Source organism: Oncorhynchus keta, chromosome 28 (genome assembly GCF_023373465.1).
Source record: "Oncorhynchus keta strain PuntledgeMale-10-30-2019 chromosome 28, Oket_V2, whole genome shotgun sequence".
Lineage (NCBI taxonomy): Eukaryota > Metazoa > Chordata > Actinopteri > Salmoniformes > Salmonidae > Oncorhynchus > Oncorhynchus keta.
The window spans coordinates 71507525-71520437 of NC_068448.1; the positions used below are offsets into that span (position 1 = coordinate 71507525).

The window sequence follows — 12913 nt, forward strand, 5'->3', positions numbered from 1 at the left end:
TTGATAAGTCTGTGAATTGGACAATTTTACTGTCCTGCTCAGCATTCAAAATGTAATGACTACTTTTGGTTGTCGGGGAAAACGTATGGCATAAAAAGTACATTATTTCATTTTGGAATGTAGTGAAGTAAAAGTTGTCAAAAATATAAATAGTAAAGTAAAGTACAGATACCACAAAAAGACTTATGTAGTACTTTAAAGTATTTTTTACTTAGGTACTTTACACCACTGCAGGGTAATAGCAGGTGGAATGAAATACAACCAAAAATGTAAATGGATGACCTACGTATTTTAAATCATTGGACATACTTGTGGTGGAGTACTTTCTCGAAGTAATGTGCTTTGCCACCGAGTCGGAGCGAAGACAATTTGGACCTCGTGACTTTCCTTAGTACGGAAGTGAAAGAGAAGAATAACATTAAAAAAGCTCGTTTCAACACATTCCTATCAAAATAATACGGCGACAAGGTTAACACTTCCAACGTGACTGAATCATTAATTTGGTAAATCTTTAAATAAATCTGAAACAACGAATGTGTCGTATTTATCCTGCGTGAGCTAGTCGTAGCCAAAATGGGAAGCGTCGCAGCTGTTGTTGTTGTCTGCGACTGCGTAGTTAGCATACAATAATATTGGCCCTACCTACTGTTGCTAGTTAGTTCTACTCATCCATTTGACATTTGAGTTATTTAGCAGACGCTCTTATCCTCTTATACAGTAGTGAGTATATACATGTTCGTACTTCATCCTGCGGAATTCCGCTATTGTTTGCGGGCTAGCTGTTCACTTTCACTTTTCCTACCATATTTGTTTCACAGTTTTGAGAATGGCAGAGATGCATATTCAGGCAAAGCTGGTAAATCTTTTAAAACAAGATAAAATTCAGCTCTGGAACCCACCATACACCACAGAAAACAACCAGGCAGGACAGCAACCTCTGCAGGTAACATTAGCTATGAAGTTATAGCCATTCTAAATGTGTTGATGTTCATTCAGCTGGTTGGTCTGTCACCTGACTATGAGTCAGATTTGTGTGATAGTTTTTAACTATGCCTGTCTGTGTCTGTCTTTGTCACTGTTGTCATTGCAGCAGCTTGCAGTGAACTATGCAGCCATTGTGTGCTTCTCTGTGTCTGAAGTGGCAAGTGCCTTGGAGAGCATCAGATCCCAAGCAGTAAAGAGAGGAATGGGGAATAAGACCTATAGAGAGACATTTGTGGCCACGTTGGAACTCCTTCTGCCTAAAGACGGAAAAAAAGTTTGTGTGTGTGTGTTTTGAGTTTGAGGGTGGGTGGGTGGGTGTGTTTTCCCTGACACACCCTACAGAAAATAAACTAATAATTCCTGATTTTTTTTACCTGAATCCTTTAGGATGTCAAGAAGAAGAACTATTTGGAGACTAAACTGGATGTCCTTGCACAAGATATCATCGCTCGGTAAGTGAAAATGGCCATCACAATGTTTTACAATCTTTTATGTTATCAGTGGTTGAAGTGTCTTATTAGGCCTATTATGTCTAAGGTCACAAAGCTATACAGTGCTACTTTCTTCCTACATTTGTATAGGATTGCTGAACAATATGGACTCAAATACATCAAGTTAATTTTGAATGGGAAGACACTGACTCCTGGTAAGTTCCACTTAGGTCTAGTTGCCACAACCACCCTCTAATCAATGCATATGAACTCTCATTATGTTTGGTAATTTCAGCTTTGCATGCAAAAGCTTTGACCAAGTCCTTAAGTCCGATACGTAAAGCTTATAATAAAGAGCAGTGATATTAGCAAGACCAATGTGCAGGTTTCTTATTTTTTTCTCTCAACTTTGCAAGCATTGAAACGGTTTCTCTTCACAGAGAAGCGTCTGGATGAACAGGACGTGAAGAACAACAGTAAGATTATGGTTCTACGGGTGAGCGAGCCTGAGAGGAAGAAACAGATGGCGGAGGAGGAGGAGAAGAAGAAAACCCAGGACCAGAGTGTCCAGAGAACCCAGAAGGGCTTCCAGATCCTCTCCGAGAGAGGTTAGTGAGACACTGCTTTTAAACACAATCACAATTATCACAACGCTACAGGAATATTACTTCATGCTTGGTTGTCATTTTAGGCATCCAGATCCTCTCAGTAAACCCTCATACTGCGTTTAACCTCAATCACAACGCTACAGGAGTGTTATTTTATGGTGGTTCTGTGGTTTGGTTGTCATTGTAGATGGCACCGATGACCCAGCCACGACTCCATTCCTAGAGATTGCTGATCAGAAGGGGAACCCTCTGAAAATACCTCACAGAGAGAAAAAGGTAGTCTCGACAAAGGACTCATGAACATATGAGCAATATTATATTCATAACTGCCATGATAAGCAGTACGAGTGGACAGCAAGCTCACACAATGTGTGGCTTGAATGGTAACTATGATTCTTGCCATGTGTTCTGTGTGAATTTAAGCTCCACTGATTGTGACTCCGCACCACACAAATTCTTGACTATTTCTAATGCTGTGTGATTGTTGTCCTCAGGCTCTGATTTTAGCCATGGGGTTCCACGAGAAAGGCCGCGCTCTGATGAAGAGGAAACAGTACGACGCTGCTCTGTGCCACCTGTTGCAAGCTGACGACCAGTTTGGGTAAAACACCTACAGCTACAATCACAGAAATCCTTTGTCGAAGCAGATATTGGTCAAAACACACATTTACCTTTTGGTTAAAACCGTCAATGTCTAATTAAAAATGCCAGATCATTTTATGGTGTTATCATTTTATTTGACTTTGAATGTGTACGACTTCTACTACACGTTCTGTTCCACCTCCAATACCATTGTACAGTTCCTCCGATCCATTAGATTTATTTAGACTGATGTAAGATATATATTTTGTGTGTCTCTCCACAGTACATGTGGCTCGGTGCTCTTGAGCACGGTGGACAACTATGCAGTACTGCAGCTGGACATCGTGTGGTGCTACAGAGCCCTGGAGGCCCTTTCCTGCCTGGACGACGGCAAGCAGAGGCTGCAGAGAGCCGAGGACTGCTTCCTCAAGTGCTACGGAGAGCAGCAGCAGAGGCTCATGCAGATCAAGGTGATGAACCGCCATCTCTGGTCTATGGCTCTGTTAACAAACAACACCTAACCCCTACCCACATTTCATAAAAGTTGTAAAATAGTACATTTGATTAATTTAATTTTGTTTTCAGGGAAACACAGGACGAGAGGAAGTGCTGTTCCTCAGGCTGTACCTCCTACAGAGCTTACTAGCGTACCTGGATGGTAACGAACACCAGGCCACACAGAAGCTAATGCGGGTACAGTCCATCATCTGGCTGTACAATCTGGAGTCCTGCTTCCAGATTGTCTCATCTTCAGACATTAACAACATTTCTATAAGCAGGGAGGCACCTCACTGTAATATTACTGATCCTACCTCTTACTCCTGCTGTGTTGTAGGTGGAGGACCTGTATGGGCGTCTGTGTCTGGACCCAGGGAAGATGACCGGGCTGATGGGTCTGGGTTTCTCTGAGCAGGAGGCCCGTCTAGGCCTGAGGGCCTGCCACGGCAACGTAGACGAGGCCGCGCTGCACATCACCCACAGGAGACAGGTGGGTCCCCCCTGAGCAATAGAATGGTGCAATGTTGACTTGAATGGTAATGTCTATTCTAGTTTATTTTATTTTGATTAATTAATAAATAAGTCCCATAGTAGGGAAAAAGGGGCTGGCGCTCTCACCTGATGTAGTTGCAGATGATAGGAAATATTTCCTAATAGCAACTAAGTTATCAGCGCTGTTATAATTATAGAAATACACTTACTAGAACTATTTGAGTCAGTGTCCCATGATGGGTGGAGCATATTGAGTGTAATTCTATGGTTTTGTCTGTCCCTGTCAGGAGAGGGAGGAGATGAAACAGCAGGAGAGGGAGAAGAGGATGAGGCGTATGGAGGGCCTGGCCACCCTCAGAGCGCTGGGATACTCCAAGAGAGACGCTGCCCGGGCCCTCCATCAGGCAGACGGAGACATGGAAAGAGCCTATGGGGTGAGAGGCAGTCGCTGCTACTGCAAAAACACACATTGTTTCTCAATACGCCATGAAAGAAGATATGCCAACCATCACAACATGTTACCATAACCAGAGCCATGAAGCAACATTAGCTAGCAGAAGAGTGTAGGTGCAGGCTAGCATACTTTGCTAATATGTATGGTTTTTATATTACTTGATCCTTGTTTGCTTGTTTCCCCCTAGATTCTTCTAGAGTCCACCCAGGCTGAGTCTGCTGCTGTAACCAACCACAACACAGAGCTCCCCATAGATCAATCCAAGGTTGAGCAGGTAACATCCCCTACCTCTTTGAGCTCTCTCTCACTCTCGTCACTATTTCAGTATAAAAGGTAGGTTTATCAGTTTAGTATGGTACCTTATCCTTCCCTCTGCATAGCTGTTATACCTGGGCTTTGAGCCGGAGGCTGCCGAAGCTGCACTGAGGCTGACGGGGGGAGACGTGCAAGGGGCCACCCAGCTACTGCTGGACAACCAGGGGGTCCTGCCCCCAGAGCTGCTCTCCCCCTCTCCCCCCTCCTCACTGTCCGAGGAGCCCAGCACCTCCTCTGAGTCCGCAGGTAGGACTCACATTCACACACGTACGTACACAGAGAAGCATGCAGATGAACAGATGGATTCACGCTCTCATTACTCCGTTAATACAACAATACAGGTCTTATTGAATAAATCATTTAAAAAATCGGTTTTATTGTCACATACACTGGCTAGTGTTCCGCTGTTGAGAGGTCTATGTGAGAAAGAGGCATTCAATATGCTGCTGATACTTAAGGCACCAGGATGCCATTTATACCCAAATCCCCAAAGTGGAGCCCTAATGAACATGACACTTGTCATTGGTGTGTCCAGGCTCTGGGAGCCAAGGGGAGGACCCTATGGACGTAGACCTGGTGAATGAGGTGCTGGAGGATATCCCCCGACATGAAGAGGACTACCTGGACCTGACCCTGGAGGAGGAGAGCGAGGTCATAGCTCAGATGAAGTCCTACCTCCACAGGAACTGTACCCCCTCCAGCTAAAGTGCCGTCAAGCCGGCGGCCATTTTTATCGCACTTCCACCACGTCCTAAAACAAGGGTGTTTGATTTTGGTCTTTTTAGACCCCAAATTAGGTTTGTGATTGTTCTTTTTCCCCTATAGCGATACATCAACATTTTTACATTCTGTTTTTTTGTACTAAAGTGTTGTCATTTAAACATGTGAACAGATTGGAAATAATTTGTAAGGAAGTGAGCTAACGTCAATCAAAAAAGGAAATCAGAAAGTTAATCTGGGGACTGTGTTCTCCCCATTCTCACCACTTGGATTATTTGAAGGTTCATGTTTGAGATTTCAACCCTGTTTAGAATGTGAGGCTTATAATTGTATCGTAAAGGGATTTTTGGTTGCTTGTGTACAAGATGTTTCTCCAACTGAAGTACATTTGTCTTTGTGCTCTGTTTTAGTATTCCAGATCCCTTTAATTAATTTAATCAAGAAATTAAGTTGGTTAAATTCTGTTTTCATTTCAGTTGTGGTTTTCATGGAGTTTGATTACCAATATGACAATACATGACTGGTCTTAGTGCCATATAGTTCAGGTTGCCTTTAGTTTCAAAGTCATTTGCATTTAATTTAAGAACCTGTTATTACATACAATAAATACTCCTTTGCAATTAGTATGTATTTGTGCCTCATGATTCACAGTATGAACATGTATTTTTCTTATACCTGTGCTCTATACCGTATCTATCTACCAGTGGAGGCTGCTGAGGGGAGGATGGCTCATAATGTCTTGAACAGGGCAAATGGAATGGCATCCATGTGTTTGATATCATTCCACTGAGTCATTACCACGAGCCCATTCTCCCCAATTAAGGTGCCACCAACCTCCTGTGCTATCTAATCATAACCTTTTTGGGGTACCTTACCCCAGATATGTTTTGCTCTCGCAGTACCCCCTCATGTGCAATCAATCGTTAAGCCAATATTCTTAATGAGTCTTCCCAAGTACCCAGGTTGAAAACCACTGCTCCATATAGACCCTCGTACTCTCACAGAAACATAACACAGCAAGTGTTCGATTAAAAATACATTTGTGGTATTATATTTTTTAAATGTATTATTTTTTATTGTACATTTGTAGAATGGTGAAAGTCAGTCCATGCGGGTCTGGGGTCGGGACAGGGGAAAAGGTTTAGAAGTAGTTGACCACTCTACGGATGGACTGGATGTTGGGGTTCTCGGCCTGCCACTCATTGTGACTGCAGTAGTCTCCTCTCTCCACGATGTACATGCGTCCGCGGAAGTTAGGCTCCTCGTACATCACCCAGCTACAGAAGGAAATCGGCAGGTTAGAAATGGTCACACATCTGCTCACTTCACACACTGTTAGAGAAGATGGAATAGCAGTAATGGCCTAAATATATCTACTGTGTGTAATTTGATGTTATCAGGATATTAAGTCAAATATAGAAATGTATTGTGTGTTTGCTAATAGCTATAGCCTGTCCATTCAATTACATAGATTTATAAAATACTATCACACATCAACTACATATGTGGTTTGGCTTTTAAAAATAAATATACTACTTTCAGGGTGAGGATACATTTAACAACAAGTTGTAAAATCCTGAACTTCCCCTTTAATATTCAACTCAAATAACAGTTGGGACCACAGTTGTGAATAGTGGAATTAGTTATTTAGGAATTCAGCAATGTCTACGCTTTACCTTCTAGATCGTTGGCATATGTGTTCCAATTATGTTCCTACATGCTAAAAGGTTGGATATCTTAGCTCAACAAAAATAGATCCAAATGTTTAATCACTGTATATGTGTTTCTCTGATTTCACAGTTTTACGTGTGTGTGATTGCAGTCTGTGACTAGAGGTGTGTTTCTTACGCTCCGTCTCCGTAGACCTTGATGGAGTTGATGCAGCTCTTGCTGAAGCCACGGCTCTGCAGGAAGGGGCAGTCGTCACAGACCTCCACACACTGGCCAGAGAAGTTACAGGCCTCGAACAGTTCCATTCTGTAGTGCTCACCGTGCTGCAAGACACAGTAGAAGAGGAGAGAGGTTAACATGAGTCTGCATTTGGATTTCATACACGCTTTTCAACAGCGGAATACGGAATACTATTATAATGAAGATGAGCGAGAAGAATCTAAAGTATCTTTGAGTAGTAGAAAATGTAGAAAATGGCTCTATAACGTAACCTCTCATCATCCTCATTAGCACCCCCCTAGCCCTTAACCCCTATCCCTTTAAGCCTTAACCCCTTTCCCTTTAAGCCTTAACCCCTTTCCCTTTAAGCCTTAACCCATATCCCTTTAAGCCTTAACCCATATCCCTTTAAGCCTTAACCCATATCCCTTTAAGCCTTAACCCATATCCCTTTAAGCCTTAACCCCTATCCCTTTAAGCCTTAACCCCTTTCCCTTTCCCTTTAAGCCCTTTCCCTTTAAGCCTTAACCCATATCCCTTCAAACCTTAACCTATCCCTTTAATCCCTATCCCTTCAAATCTTAACCCCTATACCTTCAAACCTTAACCTATCCCTTCACTCCTTAACCCCTATCCCTACAATCCGGAACCCTTAACCCCATCTCTCACCATCTTGATGGGCTTGCAGGAGCCCATGTGGTCGTTGTGGCTGTTCCAACGCTGGAACTCTGGGTATTCGCCATGCTCCAGGATGTACTGCTGTCCCTTGAAGTCGGGGTGGTCGAAGCAGCGGAAGGCACCGCTCTCCACACGGATGGAGTTGACGCGGTTCATGAAGCCACGGTCCTGGAAGTTATCGCAGTCACCCCTGACCTCCAGCTGCCTGCCGGTGAAGCATTTTCCCTCGTAGAAGGTGATCTGTGTTGGGTGGGTGAGGAGGTTAATACCACAGTTCATTAGTTAGGGTGGGGAGGTCAAGGTAGGATAGCCTGGGATCAAATAATATTTAACATCATTATAATATAACTGGCTTGATTGAGCTTGCCTGTTGCAATGCAACCCATAGAAAAATCCCAAAAGTGCAACCCCTACCCAGCTGCCACTGCAAACCCTTAAAGTGCAACCCCCACCCAGCTGCCACTGCAAACCCTTAAAGTACAACCCCCACCCAGCTGCCATTGCAAACCCTTGAAGTATTTGAACGATTTCAAATAGTATTTGGATGCAAACTCCATTGCTCCATTTCCTTTTATTGTTCACTTAGCCAAATGTAGTGAAACAGTCCAGAGCGATTGAGTTTGGATCCCAGGCCAGAGGCTTAACGGACACTTTGTCACTGGAGTGTCTATTCAATCCACATCGCAGAAGTTCAGCGTGATTGAAATTTAAACGCAATGTTTCCGCTTTAGAGTCGACTTCTTTCAAGGTAAACGCTGAGTATGTGGCCTCAACCGGATGTTACCTTTTCATTTCTAATCGCGGAAACTTTAACGCTTCAGCTTTCCAGATGTTGCCATGTAGTCTGTTTCCATGCTGTATTTATGTGCTGAAACCAACTGCAGCTATTAATAAAAGACTAGAGTTGGCTTTAGCAGCATTATGCATACAAGACTATGGTATGTCTATTCCTATTGGCCAGCCACCAACTAATTATCCATACTGGCCACTGATAGTTTAAATAAATGAAATGCTCTCAGGACTTTCTCTTTTAGATATAATCTTTTAACTCCCTTGACAGATTTAACATTTCTCCCAGCAAGACAATTATGGCACTGATCAGAACAATCTTACATTTTCACCAGGGATTGCCTCCAAATTTCCAAACTCATTTTATCACACCTACACTACCTGTTAAATGCATACAGTCCCAAACCTATATGTTTACTGGCTGGAGTTGCCTCTATCTTTTACCTGGTAGTCCCAGTGAGGTCCAAATACCTATTTTTCAAGGGAGACCTGGCCTGGCTATCCAGTCAGTTATGTCCCAGTGGTAACCTACCTGATGCCGTGTGTATACAAGAAGACCCAGGTGCAGCTTACCTTTCCAGAATACTGCGACATTTCCACTGGATACTGTCCAACCTGGCCCACAAGTAAAGTGTAACAGTAAAAAAGTTGGACACCCCAATATATACGTCCGGGGCAGTGCCGGAAAGTATCGCGAGGCTTTGCCACACAAAGGACACACAATGGGGGACTTAGGGCTTTTGCTGGGTGGGCACTTTCCCTTCAACTGTTGGCACTGCTGATTCTGGGCTTTGGCTGTAGAGAGACTAAACAGGAGGACAACAAAGGGTTTTGCTTGGCCAGGGCTTTGTGCAGGCCGTTTTGCACATGCTACGCTTCTCTTCTGGTCAAGTTGAATAAGGCCTGGCATGCCCGCACAGTGAGAAAGACAGAGAGAAGTGTGTGTGCGTGTGGTGGGAGGGTGGTTATCATGGCAACCAGGTGATAGGCCCACGAGGGAGAAGAGAGCGTGCAGAGCTACATCAAAGGCTCTGTATTCTCCTGCCCTCTCCACACAATACTACTACTATGACCTGCCATTGTTCACACAGACAGGGTGTCACAACCTTATTTAGATGACCATCGACCTCTGATCTGAAGTACTAGAACTGGCAGTGATGTTGTATGTGAAGTGTGGGGGACATTTAAATAGATTAAGATTTTATGGCTTTGAAATAGTTGGCTGTTATGACAATAACGCACTGGGCATATAAATCTGGTGATAAAACTGTTTATGAATGTCAGAACAATCCCTGTACATTCAAGTGAGAAATATAGATTTATACTGACTCTTCAATGTCATAAAATGTTTTTCAACATTGGCATATTGTAATATCTTGGAGAGCTTGAAGCTCTGTAAGAGAACATAGAGAACGTAAATGGATCTCCTGACTTGCTGATAGTGCATTATGGTATTGGAATACTACCCTTGAATGCTGATCGATTACCTACAAGTCCATTAGAGGATGATAAGCCCTCTTAAGTGTCTTTCTACCTCTGGATATGCTGACTCTCTTTCTCGCTCGGGCCAATAGGCTAATAGATCGCCCTATCTTTGTATAATTTAGCCCCTCTCAACCATGGCCTGGGTAGCAGGCCTGTAATGTTGGTCTCATTCACTTCGACTAGGTATCCACTTTCCCACTTTAGTTGTCATTATTAGACACCAACATTAGACAATGTTCAACAAAAACACAAGTGTCGGTAATAGTGAGAAATGTGTTGCACCAGACTTAACAGCTCATTTGCATCTGCTGTCTCCTTTCTTCTCCACTAATGTGAAAGAGCTGGACAGAGGAAACTAAATCCCAGAAGGCATCCGCCATACTGCTTTGACCTATCCTGTAGTTTTCAGATCAGTGCAGATGGAGAGGAGATATCCACTTTAGACTATTGAGATTCAGCCCTGGGATAATTGGACAGGTAAAACCAATATGGTAGAATCTTCTCCATGCCATCGAATAGGCTAGGATGTTTTGCCATGTTATACTGAACAAAAATATAAATGATACATGTAAAGTGTTGATCCCCTTTTTCATGAGCTGAAATAAAACATCCCAGAAATGTTTCAAAAAGCTTATTTCTCTCAAATGTTCTGCACCAATCTGTTTACGTCCCTGTTAAGTGAGCATTTCTTCTTTGCCAAGAAAATCCATTCACCTGACAGGTGTGGCATATCAAGAAGTTGATTAAACAGCATGATCAATGCCACATGTCTCAAGTTAAGGGATACTGCAGTTGGTACACTGTCTGCAGGAATGTACAGTTGAAGTCAGAAGTTTACATACACCTTAGCCAAATACATTTAAACTCAGTTTTTCACAATTTCTGACATTTAATCCTAGTAACAATTCCCTGTCTTAGGTCAGTTAGGATCACCACTTTATTTTAAGAATGTGCAATGTCAGAATAATAGTAGAGTGATTTATTTCAGCTTTCATCACATTCCCAGTGGGTCAGAAGTTTACACACACTCAATTAGTATTTGGTAGTATGGCCTTTAAATTGTTTAACTTGGGTCAAATGTTTCGGTAGTCTTCCACAAGCTTCCCACATTAAGTTGGGTGCATTTTGGCCCATTCCTCCTGACAGAGCTGGTGTAACTGAGTCAGGTTTGTAGGCCTCCTTGCTCGCGCACACTTTTTCAGTTCTGCCCACAAATTTTCTATGGGATTGAGGTCAGGGCTTTGTGATGGCCACTCCAATACCTTGACTTTGTTGTCCTTAAGCCATTTTGCCACAACTGTGGAAGTTTGCTTGGGGTCATTGTCCATTTGGAAGACCCATTTGCGACCAAGCTTGAACTTTCTGACTCATGTCTTGAGATGTTGCTTCAATATATCCACATTTTCCTACCTCATGATGCCATCTATTTTGTGAAGTGCACCAGTCCCTCCTGCAGCAAAGCACCCCCACAACATGATGCTGCCACCCCCGTGCTTCACGGTTGGGATGGTGTGCTTCGTCTTGCAAGTGTCACCCTTTGTCCTCCAAACATAACAATGGTCATTATGGCCAAACAATTCTATTTTTGTTTTATCAGACCAGAGAACATTTCCCCAAAAGTACGATCTTCGCCCCCATGTGCAGTTGTAAACCGTAGTCTGGCTTTTTTAATGGAGGTTTTGGAGCAGTGGCTTCTTCCTTGCTGAGCGGCCTTTCAGGTTATGTCGATATAGGACTTGTTTTACTGTGGATATAGATACTTTTGTACTGGTTTCCTCCAGCATCTTCACAAGGTCCTTTGCTGTTGTTCATGGATTGGTTTGCACTTTTCCACCAAACTACGTTCATCTGAGACAGAACGTGTCTCCTTCCTGAGCGGTATGACGGCTGCATGGTCCCATGGTGATTATACTTGCGTACTATTGTTTGTAGAGATGAACTTGGTACCTTCAGGCAGTGTTTTTTTCTGAGGTCTTGACTGATTTCCCCATTATGTCAAGCAAAGAGGCACTGCATTTGAAGGTAGGCCTTGAAATACATCCACAGGTACACCTCCAATTGACTCAAATTATGTCAATTAGCCTATCAGAAGCTTCTAAAGCCATGACATAATTTTCTTGAATTTTCCAAGCTGTTTAAAGGCACAGTCAACTTAGTGTATGTAAACTTCTGACCCACGGTAATTGTGATACAGTGAATTGTAAGTTAAATAATCTGTCTTAACAATTGTTGGAAAAATTACTTGTCATGCACAAAGTAGATGTCAAACTGACTTGCCAAAACTATAGTTTAACAAGAAATTTGTGGAGTGGTTGAAAAAAAGTTTTGATGACTCCAACTGTACATCAGAGCTGTTGGCAGAGAAATTTATGTTCATTTCTCTACCATAAGCCGCCTCTGTTTTAGAGAATTTGGCACTACGTTCAACCGGCCTCAACCACAGACCACGTATAACCATGCCAGCCCAAACCTGCACATGTGGCTTCTTCACCTGCGGGATCCAGACAGCTGATAAAACAGGAGTATTTCGGTCTGTAAGAAAGCCCTTTTCTGGGGGAAAACAAATTCTGATTGGGAAGGGGTGCAGCCAGGCTTGATATCCATAGGGCCTTATTAATTTATATGAACTGTAATTCAGTAAAATCGTTGTATGTTGCGTTCACATTTTTGTTCAGTATAGATACAGACCCCATCCTTGCAGATCTACCCAAGTGCCTAGAGGGTAGGTGGGCTGTTTCTCCATCATAAAATGAATGTATTCTATGGAGTAAAGACTGGCTATAAGTCCGTACTGTAACTGGTTCTACATGACAGTAACTATCTCCACTCTACTCCAACTGGATTATAGAGAGGAATATAATGAGGATTAGATCTCTCATGGGGGCACATATTAATCCAACCCACCAGGTTTCCATTTCTCCTTGGTAATGTTAATTATCATGGACCCGCTCTGAGAGCTGGCAAGAGTGAGGAGCGGTGTGATGACA

At 42.9% G+C, this 12913-nt stretch overlaps 2 protein-coding genes across 6 annotated transcripts; one reads left to right on the top strand and one right to left on the bottom strand.

The window, feature by feature from the left end:
* Positions 1 to 364: 364 nt before the first annotated feature.
* Positions 365 to 5707, top strand: LOC118398886 (NEDD8 ultimate buster 1-like). 5 transcript variants are annotated; one of them, XM_035794686.2, is made up of 15 exons: positions 365 to 503; positions 819 to 943; positions 1091 to 1264; positions 1372 to 1436; positions 1566 to 1630; positions 1856 to 2023; positions 2211 to 2299; positions 2518 to 2624; positions 2889 to 3075; positions 3191 to 3298; positions 3441 to 3593; positions 3883 to 4029; positions 4237 to 4323; positions 4430 to 4631; positions 4900 to 5707. In XM_035794686.2, exons 2-15 carry the CDS (start codon positions 827 to 829, stop codon positions 5067 to 5069), a joined length of 1839 nt encoding a protein of 612 aa, XP_035650579.1. In that variant the 5' UTR covers positions 365 to 503; positions 819 to 826; the 3' UTR covers positions 5070 to 5707. The 5 variants fall into 5 exon arrangements, with proteins under 5 accessions (XP_035650579.1, XP_035650583.1, XP_035650582.1 ...); XM_035794690.2 differs by having other exon boundaries at positions 4430 to 4610; XM_035794689.2 differs by having other exon boundaries at positions 1091 to 1258.
* A 400-nt stretch (positions 5708 to 6107) lies between these two features.
* Positions 6108 to 9149, bottom strand: LOC118398888 (gamma-crystallin N-B-like). The gene is made up of 4 exons (XM_035794694.2): positions 9015 to 9149; positions 7644 to 7892; positions 6933 to 7078; positions 6108 to 6361 (listed from the first exon to the last, which is right to left on the bottom strand). The coding sequence occupies exons 1-4, from the start codon at positions 9033 to 9035 to the stop codon at positions 6226 to 6228; spliced, it is 552 nt and encodes a 183-aa protein (XP_035650587.1). The 5' UTR covers positions 9036 to 9149; the 3' UTR covers positions 6108 to 6225.
* Positions 9150 to 12913: the final 3764 nt, after the last annotated feature.